Here is an 18,323-nt window from a genome sequence, read left to right as displayed (position 1 = left end):
TCTTAAAAACAAAGATTTTCAGATTTGTAAATGTCACTTTTTCTGTTATCTTGTCTTCTCTGTGACAGTGCATTATATCTTTTTTATTATTTTTTGTTTTTTTATGAACAACAGCAGGGTTAGTGCATCATCCCCAAGCTCCTTCAGTGAGCTCATTTTGAGCCTCTCGTCCTGGTTCCTGTTGGCTTACTCAGTTCATACCAGATTTGAGTGTTCAGGCATCTTCAAACAAATAAAGCTGCCTGCAGGACAACTAAACATATAATTATAAATAACAAACCAACACAGTCATGTAGATTGAACCCCACATGTAACCTGACTCATCCTGTTTGGACATGATTGACAGAGACTTCTTTGACCTACATTTTTCCTCTGGGTTCATGTGAGGTGTGTGAAGTGATAATGTTCTCCTGGAGTCCAGCTGTCAGTGTCATCTGCAAACTGAGATGCCGTGATTCCTCTGTGGAGCTCAGTCAGCAGATTTATTGGTGCTGCACCTTCATCCAGGTGCATGAAGTCTTTCCTCACGTTAGTCTGATAGTTCTGCTCTGATTTGCAGGCCTGCTTAAGAGAACAGAAACTCTTTGAAGTAACAATCCACTTTTTTATGCCATTGAAGGTTTTTTGTCCAAAATAAGGAGCACAAATATGTTTCATGCACAACAAAGAGTTGTTGAAACTTGAATTAAGTCAGGTTATGCAGACAAGTACTTGTTCTGGAAGCTTAAAGCTTGTCTTAATTAAAACGTCAGACTATAAAATACTTTGATGTTAGAGTGTAATAAAAAAACATACTGTATATTCATTACTTTTTTCATTCAAACATTTTCTTCAAGAAGTTAAAACATTTTGTTACATTTCGTGATTGAAAATACAAGCACATGGTTGTCTAAATAAAGACTGAAATTGGTATTTTTCCACTGTAAAATGCAGTTACTATTCCAGACCTCTCGGCGGCAGCACGGCTCGTGTCATAATCCTTGTGGTGACGTCACAGGTTGAAGCGGAAGTTGTTTGAATCTTCAGAGTTTCTGCGATGTATCGAGAGAAGTCTGCGAAGTGTTAAAAACACAAAAACCTGACAAGTTTCCATATTTTTTGGACTAGACATGAAGACGGTGTTTGTGACAGTCGGCACCACGAGCTTTGATGAGCTCATCAATGCCGTCACGTGCTCAGTGTCCGTGCAGGTGAGTGGTTTGTCTTCTCTAACCTCAAGTGTTCACAGTAATCTTGTTGCCAGTTTGCTCAGTTTAAAGCTGAAAGGTCATTAATTCAGTTTACCTCACTATAAGTCAGGGAGATTGAGAGGTCCTCAGTGGGTTTCATGCATAAGGTGTTTCACTTTTGTAGGTAATTGTATTGGTCGATGCACCTCATTTTGTGTTTTCCATATAAAGGTCTCACTGTGTAAAGTGTGCCTTACATAATGGGGCCAATACAAAAAGACAACCCTTTATCAATGTGGCATCAATTTCAACATCCTGGGGGTATAAAAAGCTGGTATTGTCAGTAAGTCATTCCCAGTTCATCATTCAAGCAGCCATGAACACAGAGCGCCTTCAGGTCTACAGCATAAGACTGCTTAATGTGTCTCAAAGTGTCATCAGCAGACTCGCAGAAAGACACAGAACTACAGGCAGTGTTCGTGACAGACTCATGAACTTAACAGACTGTAGCCTAATATAAAATCCTGCAGGACACACACAGTGTCCTACCCTTCTTAATCAGCTCCAGGAGCGCCACAATCAAAAGATCTGATTGGTCAGTGGGGGGAGGAGGTTAGGTTTTTAGGGTAAGTAGCGATATAACCAGTGTTAACCCGGAAGTTACCTCGCTCACCTCAAATCCTGCTTCGTAGTACAGGCCCCAGCTCTTTCTTTATGTGGAAAAATTGATAAGAATAATTTAATATATCACCGGGTCATCTGGTTTTACCATCCAAATAGTACTTAAACACTAAAACATAAATCATTAAAATATGTGAATTTCTAAACCGTCCGTTCTACAATTATACATCTCCTTTCTCTCCCTGCAGGCTCTAAAGGCTCATGGATATGAGCGTTTGGTTCTCCAGGTTGGAAGAGGATCAGTTGTTCCAGCGGCTGACAGCTGTCCACAAATCGAACTTGATGTGTTTCGATTCAAAGATTCAATAGCAGAAGACATGAAGCAAGCAGACCTCATCATAAGCCATGCTGGTAAGTGAGACATCAACAACCTTAGAACAAGCTCACTGACAACACGACTGACTCACAAGGTACACTCCTTTTAAGAGATGCCGCATGCACCATAAGTTAAACACGACATGTTAAAGTCTTATTCCTACACATTCTTTTTAAGTGTAGGAAGGCCTCATGTTCAATAATGTAGATAACAATTCTACTTTGTGGAATTCAAAGCAGAAACAAATGAGGGTAAGTGAGCAGTGTGCAAACATGAAACAACATTGACGATTAAAACAGCAGACGGTTTTAGCACGAGGGCATCAGAGGTGATACAGCAAACATAGGAGGGCATGTTATCATACTTTGCCCAAAAACATCTAACTGGCTCTTTATTTCTCTCGTCCTCTCTTCTCTCTGATGACCCTATCTCTTGAATATTTACATGTGAAACAGACCACGTGTCTTTTGATGCACACAAGAGGCTGCATTGAGTTTTTGTATCTCACCTGAGGGGTTGTCGAACTGAGACGTTGGATTAATGGTATAGTGTGGTATACTGGGCCTAAAGCAAGGTTTACAGTATCACAAAGCACACTCTCTTCGATCCTTCTCAGCGTTATGTATGCTGCTCCTTGAGAAGGTTGTGTTCAGACGTTTGCTCCTCTAAAAAAAGCTCTCGCCTTTCTTTTATTTCCTGTTTTCTGTCTGACATAGTTTGTCAGCTGTGGGAATGAAGGATACATGATGTCTTACTGTGGGCCAGAAGTACAACTTTAACAAAACTGTTCAGTTACAGAAGCTCAAACTGTCTGCATCGTTTTTATTTCACAGTAACGTTTGTACATTAATTTAGTGGTGAAGGAAATCCTTTTGTCTTCCTCCTCTCGATGTTCTTCACTTAACTTTTCAAGCAGCAGATCATTAACTCACAGAGATCGTTGAACACATTGCTTCTTCAAACTGCTGATCATGTTTTCATTGGATCTGTTGTTTTTGTGTTTTTAACTAATGCTATTTAAGTTTATAGATCTATTGGTATTCATCGCAAAAACGATCAAAATAGACCCAAGATGTGACTATGGTTTGGCCAACAAAGAGATAACGCGTCTTTCATGTACCGGCCTCCCTGCCACTCTGTAAAATAAATGTATTCACTTGCACCTTCATCAAGACATTTTCCTCCAGTTTTCCTCTCTGACTTATTTGTAGCAACAGTTGTGTTTTTTGTTGTAATATTCTTCAGAGCTGTCTTTTAGTCGTACCTTTTCACCATTCACCTTCGAACACCACCTTTTACAGGATTTATTTTGTCAACTTTTCAAAGAAAAGTGAACAGCCATCCTTGTGATACCGATTATCTCAGAACGAGGTGTGAGGTGAAGTACGTCAGACATCTGACACAAAGAAAGAAAGGAACATTTTAAACTGAATTCAAAATACGACCATGTGATCAGTGCTGTTGTACCACAAGACGATTGTCTCGTTATTGTAAATGCTAGACTGCTATGTTAATATGAGATTACTTAGGGATGAAGAAAGGACAGCTGGGTGGATTTACAGTTTACCTGTACAACAGGAACATTAGAACATGAGGAGTAGCTGGTAAGGCGGCTAAAGGTTAACATTTACAATAACAAGTAGCAGCAGTAGAGTCTTGTGCGACAGTGTTTGTTAATGGGCTTATTAGAAGTCTCCTCTGACCTAAGGAGATGACTCACATGAACCAAAGGATTATATGAACGTTCTGGCGGCTTGACCCAGTCTACCAAGGCTGCACAAATACCCACAACGTCATCAAACTACAGCAACAAAAATAAGCTGCACCAAATATTGGCTAATGTCTTTTTTTAGTAAGAAAAAAAAGCAAGCACACCTCTGCAAAGTGTCTTAATTACAACAGTATGTTAAAAAAAAAGAAAAAAAGATTAAAGATCTGAAGTGTATTTAAAGCTTTGGCCCTTTGTGATGCAATAAGTCAGCAAAGCAACAGAGATGCTATCTCTATAAAGAGCTTTGAGATATTATTGATTAATATTATAACTTCTGTTATTTATCATTGTTGTGGATTCAATCGAAAGATGATGTCATAAACACAGGCGTTGTATAAAACATGCGAAACAGAAGAAATACTGATTGTTTTGATCCAGCCTCATAAGGATGCTTTAATATTATTTTATTGCACATGTTTTTTCCATGGCAGCACATCACACATCTTTCTCACTTCGTGCAGGCTCACAGTGTACTACAAATATATATAAAACCCTTTATTATAAGTAAGCAACACATTGAGATTCACTTACACTAAAAGTTGAAACTCACTTTCATATGGGATAAACAAAAAGTAAAGCTTGTATAACTTGTTTGTTTTACCCATATCTATGTCATGTTGTTCACCACCTCAAAGGAGGGTAGCAGTTTCAGAATCAGCGACAGACTTAAGTTGCAGTCATGAATGAGGATCTTGTTTTTGTGCTCAGGGGCAGGAAGTTGTTTGGAGGCCCTCGGAGCAGGCAAGCCTCTGCTGGTCGTAGTGAATGACAAACTGATGGACAACCACCAGCTGGAGCTCGCTCGACAGCTCCACATAGACTCCCACTGTTTCTACTGCACATGCAGGTTTGTTTTTCTCACATGTACAAAACACCAATTAAGGTTTTTGAGAACAAAAAATATTGAACAGCTTTTTATTTTGGTTTTAAATCCTTCAGCTCCCTGACGGACACCCTGAGGACCATGGATCTCTCTGTTCTTCAGCCATACGTGCCCGGGCAACCCAAAAATTTTGCAAACTTTCTGGACAAAGCTCTCGGGTTTCAGAAACTTTGATTTTAAGGAAATGCTTATTTCCTGTTACGCTGGAGAAAATCATGTAGTAGATTATGATTCTAATTATGATTATAACTGTAATTGTTTATTATAAATGTTTTCTATTTTGTATATGCAATAATATATTTTATATAAATTCATTATGCGTGCTGACTCATTTGTATTCAAAATGTATGTTTTCAAAGTTTTATACAAAGAAAATGAGAGCTACCAAATGCTGCATTCATTATGTGTAGCATAGATGATAAAGTGAGAAGTCCTAAATCCATATATAGAAATCTGAACCCTACACAAAAAAAAAACATGTACAAGACAATCCAGGCCCATTATTAACAGAGTGAATAAGTTAACAGCCAGGAAACTGTGTCCAGTATTTCTTTAGAAAAACTGATTCTTTTTAGTCTTGATGGCTGTTTTTGAAGCTGCATCAGAAAATCTCGACGAACTCACTGACACTGTGACATCCTACATCAGCTTCTGTCAGGATGTCTGTGCAGACCAGGACCTTCTGCACATACAAGTCCTGCTTTACGCCTCACTTAGGAAGCTGCGTCAGGCCCAGGAGGAAGCCTTCAGTGAGCACTGGGACCTGTTCAAGCAGGCAAGGAACTCAGCGTGTCTAAGAGGAGCTACACTGAGAAGATGAAGGAAGTGAAGAGCAGCACATATTCTGTTAAGTCAGAAACATTTTCATTTTACAGAGGCTTCAGTTGATGCTGCATACCAGTTCTTTTAAATTTAGAAACCAGGTAAATTAAACTGATGTTATTTAGCAGGTTGTTATTACAAGCAATTAGCCACATTTCTCTAGGTTTTAAAGTCTCTTTTTTGCAAGCTATCAATGTCAGGCCATTTGATAAAGACAATATTTGAGGTGTCAAAACTAAAGACTGTTGTACAAGATTAATGAAACAAAAATCTGGCTTCCCCTTCGGAAAGTCCCTGATCTTTGCCTCTAAAGGTTTTCAGAGAAATAAAAAAGAAATGACAGTAAAAAGAAACTTTCCTCACTTCTTCTCTTTTATAAAAATGTGTCACAGCTGACACAAACAAAATAAATGTAGTTGAACCGCGCAGCTGTTAGATCAGCTGAATTTAGGAAGTGGTACCTTTTGACAAATAGAAAAAAAACATCACATTGGGCAATTTTCACACAGATGCAAGTACAGTTGCTCAGAAATACCAGAGGACATTAATGCCATCTTTTGTTTGTTGCCTCTGAAATGTTTTGAATTAATTTCCTGGTAGTTTCACACATTCAAAGCAAGTTTATCAGACATGTTGTTTGCCTGGTCCTGGAAATGTTAATGGTTTTAGTTATTAACTACGTGTTATAGAGCTGAAATTGCGAACATTCTCCTGTTCTTTGTAATTTGGGTATTTTTCTTAGTAATACAAGGTAAAAGGTTTATTCTGTTAACTGACTGTCCGCTGGCTGAAAGCTTCCTTTGGAAGATTGAATTTTAGCTCATTAACAAGTAGACTGAACAATGAGTTGCTGGTTGCAACCGTAGACCACTGTGGTGTTTTCCCTTTAATCCGTTCAATTTGGTAGAAATCTAGTTTGGACTGGTTCTGCCTTGCTCTCCAGTATGGTTCACATGATGTTTGTGCAAACTGCATGTTAATCTAATAGAGATGGACAAACAAGTCCAGTGTCACTTGTTTTTCTGTCCAGAGAGTTTCTGCCAGTTATGAATTAGGACCTGGAGCTTAAATAGTATCTGTTAGCTTTAGTTTTTTTCCCCCAAACTTTTGTCTTTTCTGGAAGAATTTTGAACATTAGAGCCTTTTGCAATAGTATTTCTCTCCCACCATGCCTCAACACTCATGGGTCAGTGGAACCAGACACATAACCAGGATATAAATAAATAAATGTCACACTCCACACACAAGCTTTGATTTTATTATCTTAATTTAAGAAGTAGCTGGAGTGTACAAAAAACACAGACAGGACTCGGAGTGCAACGAATTGATGTCATTAAGTCATGTGGTTTGACTGAACGCAACATAATTATCTGAAGAAGAACAAACTGCCCGTTCATCAATCAGACAGGAGGGGACTGAATAAGTATGTTTAAAAACAGAAACAACTGGGTCATAGCAAGAGGTCAACCAAACCAAACTGAACGCAATGGTGAGCTATAACCAATGCTTGTTCTGTGTTTACATCAGACACATGAGACATTTACTTTGGGATGTTGATTTATTCCAGTAAGATGTTGAACGTTTTTACTGTTTAACCTGCAAAGGTTTTATGACATTGATATATATTTAGACTAGTTTATGAGATTTGTCTTTAGCAATCAGCTCATTGATACGGCCTTAAAACAAGACCCTATTTCCTTTTCTGTTTGACAATTCACTAGTGAGAGTAGTGTTGCATTGTATGATCTCTCATTTGAAGATATTATTGTCTGGTGTATAATTAAATAAAAAGTAGTTTTTGTATCAGCTGAACATCATCCTTTTTCAGGGATTTCAACTCACTGAAGTCATGAACCTCCTTAAGGACCCATCCATTGTCCCCCAGTTTAAGGGATTTGTATCATTAAAATTGCAGTGTTCGTGCAGAGCATTATTGGGCATGTTTCTGACTTCTGTATTAATGAAACTGACATGTAAATTTTCTTCTTTGGTTGTCTTTCTTTTTAACTGTGTGCACTTTAAGGTGGAGCCAATAATTTGTTGTTGTACAATTGTATAATGACAATAAAGGCCTCCTGTTCTATTCTCAAACACTTTTGCTTGGGAGGATAATCCTGCTTTATCAGACCTGACGGTAAAATGGTTAAAGTTTGTTGATGTTAAAAGTGGCAGCATAAAACCACGGCGTGCAAAAACTAACAAAATGCTTCCTCTTTTTAAACAAATCTTCCCAGGAGACAGTCTGAAGTAAGTGTCTCAGTTTGAGCCGGTTCTTCTTGCCCTCTGCGCCGATGTGTTTGCAGATGTTCATTAGCATTTTCCTCAGAGATCCAGCTCCGCCTCCTGAGCGATGATTGGCCACACTGTTACTGGAGCTGTCAGCTCAGCTCAGGGAAGGTTTTCTCTTCTCTCAGTCAGCCCAGTCTTCGGCGAACTAAAGACCGACTGACAGCAGGCTGAGGCAGGCAGGCTTTCTGCTGCCTTTTGTTCGCCAGCCTGCAAAGCACCAAGAATCAAAGACGAGAGCAGCATCCATGCAGGAGCACATTTTTTGGGTAAAATGATCATCTGTACGAATAAAATGGAGTACTCCCTAAGAACCCAGTGCCAGCGAGTCCAGAAACAGGTATGTTAAAAGTGATAGAAGACACTGAAGTTAGTGATGCTAGCGGCTAACTGGGTAGCCTGAGTGCTGTTCATTCATTTACTAAAGGGAAAACTCGTCTCTTAACTTGTACTATTATTTTTTGTTTTAGGTGACTTGTTTAAACAGAAAATATCAGCTGTGTGATATCAAGGAGATAATTGAATATATAAACTCTTTCTATTTTTTTTTTTTAAATAGCTGTACTAAACTTTGAATGTTAGCCAGCTAACTCAGCTAAGGTCTTAGTCGACATGATATAAAACTTAACTTTTTATAAATGTGTATTTAAATGACTGGATTTATGTTTAACGGCCGGCATCTGTTTCTCTGTCAACGCACATTTAAAATATCATGAAACGTTAAAACTCGCAGTTTTTTTGGGTTTTTTTTTTTAAGATTTAAAATGAACCGTCTAATCTGCCAACAATGATTGGTGCCATGATGTGACTCTGGCTTTATTGGTTTAAAATGAAAAAAAAAAAAGGTCATATTTGACTTTAATGACACTGAGACGTATTAACGGTGCAGTATGAGGAGAAACCTGACGATGACGTCATCTGTCAAGTAGCTCCGAGGTTTAAGTAACGCATAAGTAAGATATAGGTGGGGCTTTGACAGGGCATAACTTTGTAAATGCCTTTTAATCCAGGAGAACTACTGCTTCCCTGCGGTGCCTCTAATGTTGGCTCACTTTTTATTGTGCTGTTTTCTTGCTGGCTGAAGTGGACTGCCAATCAAAGTTGTTTTTCTCCTGTGTGGCTGCGATTTCATTGTGCTACAGAGGGGGGGCGCTGTCTCGAGTAGTGCAGTCCAAATTGCCATGTTTGTTGCAGATTACCGGCCAAAAAAATGGAGCATAACAGGCAGGAATGTGAGCAACAAGGGATTCAATCCCCTTCTCTGGTTTTAAAGTCAAAATTGTCTCACTTTTCACAACATTTCTTAGTTTTTGCTGAATATCTACATTTTTTTTTTATCATTGTGTTTGACACCTTACTAAGTACAAACAATCAGTGTTTGTTTTGTTGTTGCAATGGCAAAGCAAATATTTTACACGCAAGCGTTTGAGCACCTAGTTATTTCACACTCCTTTTGGATGGTTTGTAAATTAATGTTTTCAGTGGAAGTCTTTTGTAACTGAGTTTCCCCCTTGCTCTACCTGCCTGCCATGTTTTCAGACAGGTCCAGTGGCTGTATGAAAGCTCAGCTTTCTGGGTTTTTTTTGCATCCTGCAGCACAGTGTTTTGTTTGTCTAGTGTTGTGCTGTCCTGCCCAGCAGCTCCTTTCCTTCCCCTCCCCTCTCCAAAAATCTTTGGGCTGCAGCTGGTTTGTTTTTGCGCTACTCCCTGAGTTCAGGTTGCAGAGCCAAAATTGTCCCCCTGGCTGCTTATGTTTCCGGCCATGATAAGGACGGACCCCCTTCCAGGCTCAATTGGAATGCAGATTGAATGTCCTCCTGTATCTGCAGCAATGCTACACCCCCCTTCCCCCCTCCCCACTGCCCACAAATGCCGAGCACACATACAGACATATGTGCACATGCACGTCTCTTTTTAAGATGACAAATTTACCCTTGGAAGAGTGCTGTTTCTCACTTCTTTGTGTCTCATCTCCTTGGTCGTTGGAACAGTGCTGCTGTTCTGTTTGTCAGCTTGCTATCAAAGCCTGTCTTTGTCTCCATTTACCTTTCCTCCCTTTATTGACGTCACCCCTGTTTTTAATTTCATCCATGCCTCTTACTCCTCTCTGATCAATAAACAAATTACTTGTCTTGGGTCAGGAAGGTCTTTTATCCCTTCTTTAATGTCAAATAATCGGCACCTGTGTGCTTTTATTTCAACAACACGTCCTCTGTTCTTTGCTTAATTTCCGTGTCCTTTGCAGCCAAGCCACAAGTTTGAATTGGTCTTGTGATTTGAATACAGCCGTGCTCTAATATCAACATTGCTCTCTTGCTTTGTCAGCCTGAAGCTTGTCGTTTACTACTAAGAAATGTCTTTGTTTCTAATTCAGTCTCTGCTGGGCGAACTGCATGCAAAATCAATAGATTTATGTGCACAAATCCTCAATGTGTGCTGTGTCAGTCTGTTTGGATCAAAATATGCTTTGTAATACCACACAGTTGCCCAAAGGGTGATTTGTTCCATTTTGTTCTATTAATCCACCCACACATGCTTGTTAACAGATTTCTTTTCAAGCGATTGTTTCTTCCATGTGGTCAGACAATAGAGAGTATCGCCTTATGAGAAGTGGTGCTGCGGATATGCTACTGAACACAGCCTTAAGAAAATGATGGCCTAATAATTGTTCCTCTTACTAATATTCATTTAAAGTATTGATCCTTTCTGATGGAAGGTCTTCTCCGTCTTATAAAGTACAGTGTTTCCCTTCGGTTGGGACTGTAGCAGCGGTGGTGAAGTGGTAACCTGGCTCTTAGGTAATGACAAAAGACGAGAGGTGTCCGAATTTTACCGAAGAAAATGAATAATTTATTTTGAAAAATTTTGCAGCTGTGCGCCAACACTGCAAGATGCATGTCATGTGCAGGAAAATACTGTTATGGAAAAGGTTCAACCTGCTCAATACTCATATTGTTTGATTTGCGTCTTGCCATTTATCTTAGTTATTAAGAAAAATATAAATAAAACTGAGAAGAACGCTGTACGTCAAAAAACAAAGACTTACCGTCTATTACAACAGACTGTAGATTGAGCTGAGTCGTAGTGTCAGCGGACTGGCTTCAAGCTGTGGGATGTGTCATTTCCTGCCGTGCAGCACACATCAGCTGCAGTTCCTGTTTCAATTTGACTTTGACGTAGTTGTCCAGACATGTTTATGGGATTGAACAAAGCACCACTTTCCTCTTTTTTTTTTGTTTGTGATGCTACTGCTGACAAATCCTGTCTCCCCAACCTTACACAAAAGTAAGTGTTGTAACTTACTGGACTGTTCGTGTCGTAGTTGCACATTCAGCAGAACAGGTCAGTAATATGATGTTTGGCTTGTCGTATATTTGCTTTTGTCTGTAGTTTGTTTCTTCCTGTCGTACATTATACACTTTGGAAATCACATGGCTTTGCTGCCCCGTAATGTTCAGTGTGTCATTCCAGCCTTAACTTGTCTTAACAATAACTCAAACCTTACTCAGACTGAGATATATAAAGGATGATTTAAACCTCATGCAGGCGTTTGGTTAACTCTTGGTGTTAAAGCAGCACAGCTCTTCTGGTGAACACCTTAGATCATGCTCATGATGAGGGTTGTTTTTTTCCCCCACGACTGCAACAGAAACCATTGAGGAGTGTTTCCTTTAATTTCTTGACCACTGGGAAGTTCTGTAAAGGTTTAAAACCGTTGGTTTTGTTTACTGAAGCTTCGTTTTTTCACGCTTTTGAAAGCAGGTCCGAAAAAGTGTATTGATATCAGAAGCAGACAGCTCAGGAGGCCGAATGATAGACGAAGCATTCGGTTGTGATTTTCAAAATGTGATTTAATAAATGTATGGATTCAATATATCTTTTTAACACAGCTACAGTACCAATTAATATACATGGTATGATAACCATCGTTTGTTTTATTTACACTGCTTTAAACGCATACTTTCATTTACTCGTTTCGATATTTCAACTGGGGCGGCAATTTAAACAAAGATGTTTCTCTTCTAATACAGCTTCCTATCCTCCCGTGTTTATGAAATTCAAATATTTATTGGATATATAGAAGACTTCAGTACTCAGTGCTGTCTTTAGACATCAGATCTGGGAAGTGTTTTTGTTGTTCTTTGTGTGACCGTCTGATTTAAAGAGCTCATTCATTGCTGAGTGCTGGCAGAAAACAACTATGCTGTGTCTTCTCCGACACGTAACATCCTTGACGAGTTGCATTCTAAGCATGTTTTCTGTATAATGCAAACTTTCCAAATTGCTTTCCGTTGACCAAGCAGTGACCTAAATCCTGCTGCTCTTGTGTCTGTAGAGAAATTCTTGGTTTCTTTGGTCAGTTGCTCTGTGATTGGCAGGCACCAGGTGGGATCTCAGTATATGAGTTGCATTTCCTTGTGGACACATGGCTTATCTTCAAACTTTTCCTCATTCACTCGCTGCTATTATCTTCCTGCTCCTTTGAGCTCTTTTCCTTATGAAGTGTATGATTTGTGGAAAACAGCAGCCTGAGATGGATTGGTTTAATGTACAGCTGTTGGCTGTTCTCTGGTAGTCTATGTCAGCTATATAGGTCAAGAGGTGGAGCCTCTTGCAGGATCAGGGGGGAACCCTCATCCGGTACAGGGAGAAATGAAATACCACATGGAGCTACCAGCCACATGAATAAGGGGCTCCATGCCAAAAAGCCATACGTGGCTAAAATCAAGTAAGCTGCTCGTCCTTCCCTCGAGGTGTCTGCGATTTGACTCTGACATTCCTAGACAGCAGTTTGAAGAAGAGTAAAAAGCTGTGAGCTCAGGTTTCACGTGGAACAGAACTGAGTCCTCTCCTGAAGCCGAGCTCCCAAACAGCTTTCCCTACACGCCGGTGTGTCAAGGCAGAGAGGTCATAAGTGGTTCCGGGGGGGAGCTGTCCAGACCTGTCCTCGGAGACGTGGGACTGCTTCACCTGGCCTCAGGCTCCTCTGCCTCGTCTCTCTCTTATTTGTGTGTTTGGTCTTATTCATTTCTTTAGCAGCTTCAGTTTCATCTCCAAGTTTGTTTTTTTAAACCGACATTAACTTCAGTATCTTTATCTGTGGTTCCTCCTGAAGTGTGAAAATCCCCTTTTTAAAGGACTCTGGGCGTTTGTTCAAGCGGTGTTTGTGCTGTGCTGTCAGGGCTGTTAGTTGTTTTGATTCTATGGTTTCACATTTAAATCACAGAAGTAACACTATACACACTCTATAACACCACAGAGATGTGTGTGTGTGTGTGTGTATTACTTTAATGTAGTGGATTTCTCCCATTAGAGCGCCGTTGTTTGGAGACAGAATAACATAAGGAATACACTCACTCTGTGGTGGCGACTGCTGGTCTTCCAGGACGGCGTGCCTTCAGCTGGTTGAGACGGAGGAACATGACTCCAGTCTGAGGCCTCACATGGCAGGACGAGGCCAACCTGCCACGGCTACCAAATGACTTCGAATATTTCCACTGACGTTACTGATCGTCTTTATGGGCTTTTTGACAACATTTTACATTATAGATCTATTTTTTTTAATTTCTTTATCTCGACAGTACTTTCTGAATTTACTGATTTGTTTTTTTGGGTCTGCTGTCAAAAGAAAAAACACAACCTTTGATATCACACCTTTAAAGTATTGGTCCTGTTCCACCAACAGACTTCTACATAATGAAATCATTGAGGTGTTTAATACAGAAAGGCTGCTGTTGATGACACGGAGAGCACCTTGTTCATCAGACAGTCACGGCGGTTGCAGTGCGTGCCACATGGGTAGAAGCTGCAGTCGTCATCGTCGCAGCTGTGGGTTTGAACCCAGCCTCTGCACTTTACTGCATATCAGCCCCCACTCTCACATCCCACTGTTTCCTGTCTCTCTTCTGCTTTTCTAGTTAATGAGGGCAAAGATTTTGCCAAAACACAACAACCTGATCTCGTTTAATTTGAGCCTGGAATATGACTGAAACTAAGAGGAGACTGTAATTGTTGTTCTCTTGTTGCAAAGCCAATTGGTTAATTGATTTTCACCTCATCATGTCACTCCTGGTGGCTATTTCACTCAACATAAAAATGAAATGTAATAAAAAAAAAAAAAACTAAGCAAGAAAAACAATCCTCTACAGCTGCTGTATGTCCTGGTCTCTGCAGGTGATGGTGAACGGTGAGAAGGAGCGAGTGTCGCTGCTGTTCATGAAAGCTCTGGTCAGCAGGGGGTGTGTGGACGCCGTCTCCCAGCAGATGGCGTCTCACCCTCAGTACTTGGAGAGCTTCCTGCGCACACAGCACTACATCCTGCACATGGACGGTCCCCTGCCGCTGCCATACCGCCATTACATCGCCATCATGGTCAGTCACCAGGCTGTTCTTGTTTATGCACCTCAGCTTATCACTCGTGCAGCTTGACAAACTTGGTAGCAGTGTTGGAAGTTGTTCGTCACTCATGGATCATGTTTTTATTCTCAATGATATCATCAGGTTTAAGTTTGTTATTTCCCTGAATCACAGTTTAACCTCCTCTGTCCGCATGACTTTCAGGCTTCTGCACAACATCACTGCAACTACCTGGTGTTCCTGCACTCTGCTCAGTTTCTGAGGGTTGGTGGGGACCCGATGTGGCTGGAAGGTTTGGAGGTGGCCCCTCCTCGCCTCCGTCTCCTCGACCACATCAATAAGGTGCTGGCCCACCAACCCTGGCTCACAGCCTGCTCAGACATCCAGGTACAACAACTCTCCATGACGACTAGAAATACGTGAAGCCTTCTATCGCTTACAGAAACGATCCTGACCTCTCGTCTTTGTCCTGTCCAGACTCTGCTCAAGTCGGGCGAGCAGTGCTGGTCTCTGGCTGAGCTGGTGCAGGCCGTGGTGATCCTGGCCCACTGTCACTCCCTCTGCAGCTTCGTGGTTGGATGTGAAACCGATTCCGAATTCCCTGTACCACTCTCCAAATCTCCAAACGGCACCCCTCCAACCTTCTGCCCCTTCGATGCTGCCAACGGCAACACCAACGTGCCTCAGTCTCTGGCTTCACCCTCTGAACACATTACACGACGGGTAAAAAATTATTCTGTTCACACAAAAGCAACACAGAACTGCAAAGTCACTGCCCTAAAAATATTTAGTTCTTGCTTTTTACAAGTTGAAATGACTAAAGTGAAATGACTATTTGACTTTAATTCAAGAGAAGATGTTTTCTTAAAACTTCTTGGCTCTTCAGTTGAAATGTTGCCTCGAAAGTTCTTCATCTCTATTTTTCCTGGCTGTGTGTCGACAGTCTTTGGACTCCAACTGTGGCATGATGTGTCTGAAAGAGAGAATTCAGAAGTCCCAGGAGGAGCGTGAGAAGAGAGAGGAGCGTCTGCTGCAGACCCAAACACTCCAGCAAACAGGTAACACACAAACACTGCTCGCATCCTTGGGCTGGTTAAGTAGGTCACATGCTGTGAAACTTGATTACCAGTCGTCAGTCACACTCATTCACGCACTCTCTGCTCTGCTTTCACCACGTCTTTTTTTAGATATGGACGAAGAGGAGGAGATGATTTGCTTCGCAGACCCGACGCGTTTTATCACAGATCCCGACTTCTGCTATCACGAGTTCACTCGTACAGAGGAGGACCACTTTCAGGTGTTTAGAGTTCAGGTGAGGGCCTTAGCAGTTGTGATTACAACAGCGGGCAGGAGGTGGAGACCAAAGGAAATACTCTTTCTGATTGGCTGGCTGCCATGAAGCCATGTAATAGGACATCTGAAACATTCAGAGACTTCACACTTGTTTAATGAAATGCGCTTGATGTGTATCAGATTGAAGCCTATGCTTTGTAACATTCAGCCTGAACAGCATTGTAACAAGCAGCTCATTAGCTGGAGACTGAACTGTGGCGTTTCATTCAAATCTCTCACACTTTGTTAGCACTTTTTTTTGACAAACACATTTCAGTCTCAGTGTTTGCATGAAATCTGTCCAAAGTGTTCCTTAGTTCGAAGCAGAGTTGATCAATAATGATTTTAACTTTTGTCACACTTAAGTTTGAGCTCTCAAAGACAAAACAGCGAGGAATGCTTTGAGCTGAAGTTTTCTTATTCCCCTCGTTCAATCATTCATAAATGTGCTTTTTCTGACCTTCTTCGATTTAACTCAGGAGGTCATCTATGAAGATTAGGTTTAACATGTTAACATGTGTGAAGCACACAAAGTATTCAAAGCACATTATGTTTGCACATACATACAGTGCTTTATCCAGCTGTCATTAAGTGATGATGATTTGAAGGGTCACAAAATGATTGAGGGGATGGAAAGCAGAAAATACAATCCTGCCAAATAAAGTTCTGTCTCTACGCTACAATCCTTAAAAAATGCTCAAAGACATGAAATGTGACTAAGCTCATAGTAAGAGTTGATTCTGATTGTGAGGCTGTGTTTGCTCTGCAGGACTATTCATGGGAGGACCACGGCTTCTCCTTAGTCAACAGGTTGTATTCAGACATCGGGCACCTCTTGGACGACCGGTTCAGGAGCGTGACCACCCTCCCTTCTTTGCACAACCCTGACCTGAAGAGGGCGATCTGGAACTACATCCACTGTGTGTTAGGAATACGGTGAGCAAATGTCTTTTTGTACTCCTGTGAAAAGCCTACTTTTTGTTATTGGCATATTAATGTATTTTTGTTGTTGTTGTTGTTCACAGGTACGATGATTATAATTATGGAGAGGTGAACCAGCTCCTGGAGCGAGATTTGAAGCTGTACATAAAAGCGGTGGCCTGTTTTCCGGATGCTACCAAAAGTCCGGTGTGTCCGCTGAGTTGGGCTCCGCTAAAAAGCTCAGAACGGGTAACAAGAATAATCATTTTCTTACTAGATAAATCTCAGCCTTCTTTTGTCACTTTGTTTCAATCATCTCTTACTTCCCCTTCTCCAGATACACGTGAATTTACTCATCATGGAGGCCCGGCTGCAGGCTGAGCTGCTGTACGCTCTGAGAGCAATCACTCAGTACATGATCACCTGAGAGCTCGGACCGACACGAAGCTACAACTTTCCACCGGTACAGAGAGACCCAGAGACACGAGGATGAAGAAATCTAAACAGCTGACAGCGAAGCAGGACGAGAGTGGAACCTTTAAGGACACAGAGCTCCGTTTTCCTGCAGCTGTGCCTCATGAATGTGCTTTATTTTCAGATGTATTTATACCAGTGTGCCACATCCCCCCCCCCTTCCCTTCCTCCTCCTCTTCTTCCTCACCCCTCCTGCAGATTGTCGTGAAGTCCTCTTATCAAACATCTCGGCTCTCAAAGGTTATGTGCAATTATTAACTAACCTTGTTTTAGTTTTTTACCAGTTCTTTGTTCCGGCTCAGTCGGTGTGTTAGTGGCCGATATTCTCCCTTTTAGTCTGATCCTTTTGTATCGACTATACTCCTCTCACACACACACACACACACACACACAACGTGTAAAGGTTTAATGAATGTGAGAGTTAGAGGGCCTGTTTTTTGGACAATCTTTGTCAGTGTTGGAGGAGGACATTTAAAAATGAACTGTGATAGAGGACATTTTAGCTCTCCATAACATTTCGTATTAATGCTGTCCAACAACGAACAGTTACACTGCTGGAAGTTATTACTTCATTTAGTTTCTTTCAATAAGCACTTTTTTTTTAACTTTATATATTTATAATGCAAGGTAGCTCTTAGGAGACATTCAAACGGTGCACAGTGTTTGGGTCAGACGTCTTTCTTCTCCACTATACGACGTGTAATGAAGATGTTTTCACATTTTGGCTTCGTTAACAACCCCAGATTTGTGAGTGAAGTCACTCGATTTGAGATCATTTAGTAAACTATTGGGAAGACTTTGAAGGTTAAAATGTCTTCAAAAGAAAACATCTAACCCTAAACTAATATTGAGCATTCAGACAGCAAACATTGAGCCGAGCCATTCACTAAATGATTATTTTGTTCATTCAGTGATCAAAGCACGATCAAAAGTAAGAGAGTGAATTGGAAATCAAAGGTTGTTAAAGAAATGTTCAGAGGCAGATCTGCACTGGTCATGAGTTTAGGTCAAGTACAGATTTTATTTTTCATGAAGCTTTGTGTTGAAGCTTTTTGTCAAACTTGTATCAAAGCTATGAAGTCCATGGTACAATTTGAAGAGCAGAACAAGGTGCAGACGAGCTGTTAAATCTGCTTATATCTGTCTTTTTACTTTTATTTTTACAGTTGAATAAAGTCTAGAGTCTATTTGTTTAGTTTCTGGATGTGATGTAGGACCTGTTTATATACTAAGGTGTGACAGACTTTTTGGAGTTAAGTGTTTTTAACTTCAGGATATAGAAAAGAAACTGAAGTGCATATTGACAAAAGC

The 18,323-nt window shown here is 40.7% G+C and overlaps 2 protein-coding genes across 3 annotated transcripts; both read left to right on the top strand.

Annotated features, from left to right (window-relative positions):
- The first annotated feature begins 958 nt into the window (after nucleotides 1-958).
- Nucleotides 959-5,134, top strand: LOC306829366 (UDP-N-acetylglucosamine transferase subunit ALG13). Its single transcript, XM_079352407.1, has 4 exons — nucleotides 959-1,190; nucleotides 2,039-2,201; nucleotides 4,646-4,784; nucleotides 4,877-5,134. Exons 1-4 carry the CDS (start codon nucleotides 1,110-1,112, stop codon nucleotides 4,992-4,994), a joined length of 501 nt encoding a protein of 166 aa, XP_079208533.1. The 5' UTR covers nucleotides 959-1,109; the 3' UTR covers nucleotides 4,995-5,134.
- Nucleotides 5,135-7,932: 2,798 nt separating this feature from the next.
- Nucleotides 7,933-18,199, top strand: sesn4 (sestrin 4). Of its 2 annotated transcripts, XM_079352376.1 has the most exons (10): nucleotides 7,933-8,268; nucleotides 8,399-8,443; nucleotides 14,103-14,300; nucleotides 14,490-14,672; nucleotides 14,763-15,008; nucleotides 15,229-15,343; nucleotides 15,473-15,597; nucleotides 16,387-16,553; nucleotides 16,643-16,787; nucleotides 16,876-18,199. In XM_079352376.1, the coding sequence occupies exons 1-10, from the start codon at nucleotides 8,203-8,205 to the stop codon at nucleotides 16,963-16,965; spliced, it is 1,380 nt and encodes a 459-aa protein (XP_079208502.1). In that variant the 5' UTR covers nucleotides 7,933-8,202; the 3' UTR covers nucleotides 16,966-18,199. The 2 variants fall into 2 exon arrangements, with proteins under 2 accessions (XP_079208502.1, XP_079208503.1); XM_079352377.1 differs by lacking the exon at nucleotides 8,399-8,443 and having other exon boundaries at nucleotides 7,947-8,268.
- Nucleotides 18,200-18,323: the final 124 nt, after the last annotated feature.

This window comes from Symphodus melops, assembly GCF_947650265.1.
Source record: "Symphodus melops genome assembly, chromosome: 9".
NCBI classification, from domain to species: domain Eukaryota; kingdom Metazoa; phylum Chordata; class Actinopteri; order Labriformes; family Labridae; genus Symphodus; species Symphodus melops.
Note: the sequence above shows the minus strand (reverse complement) of the source record. Positions and strands in the feature narration are given on the sequence as shown.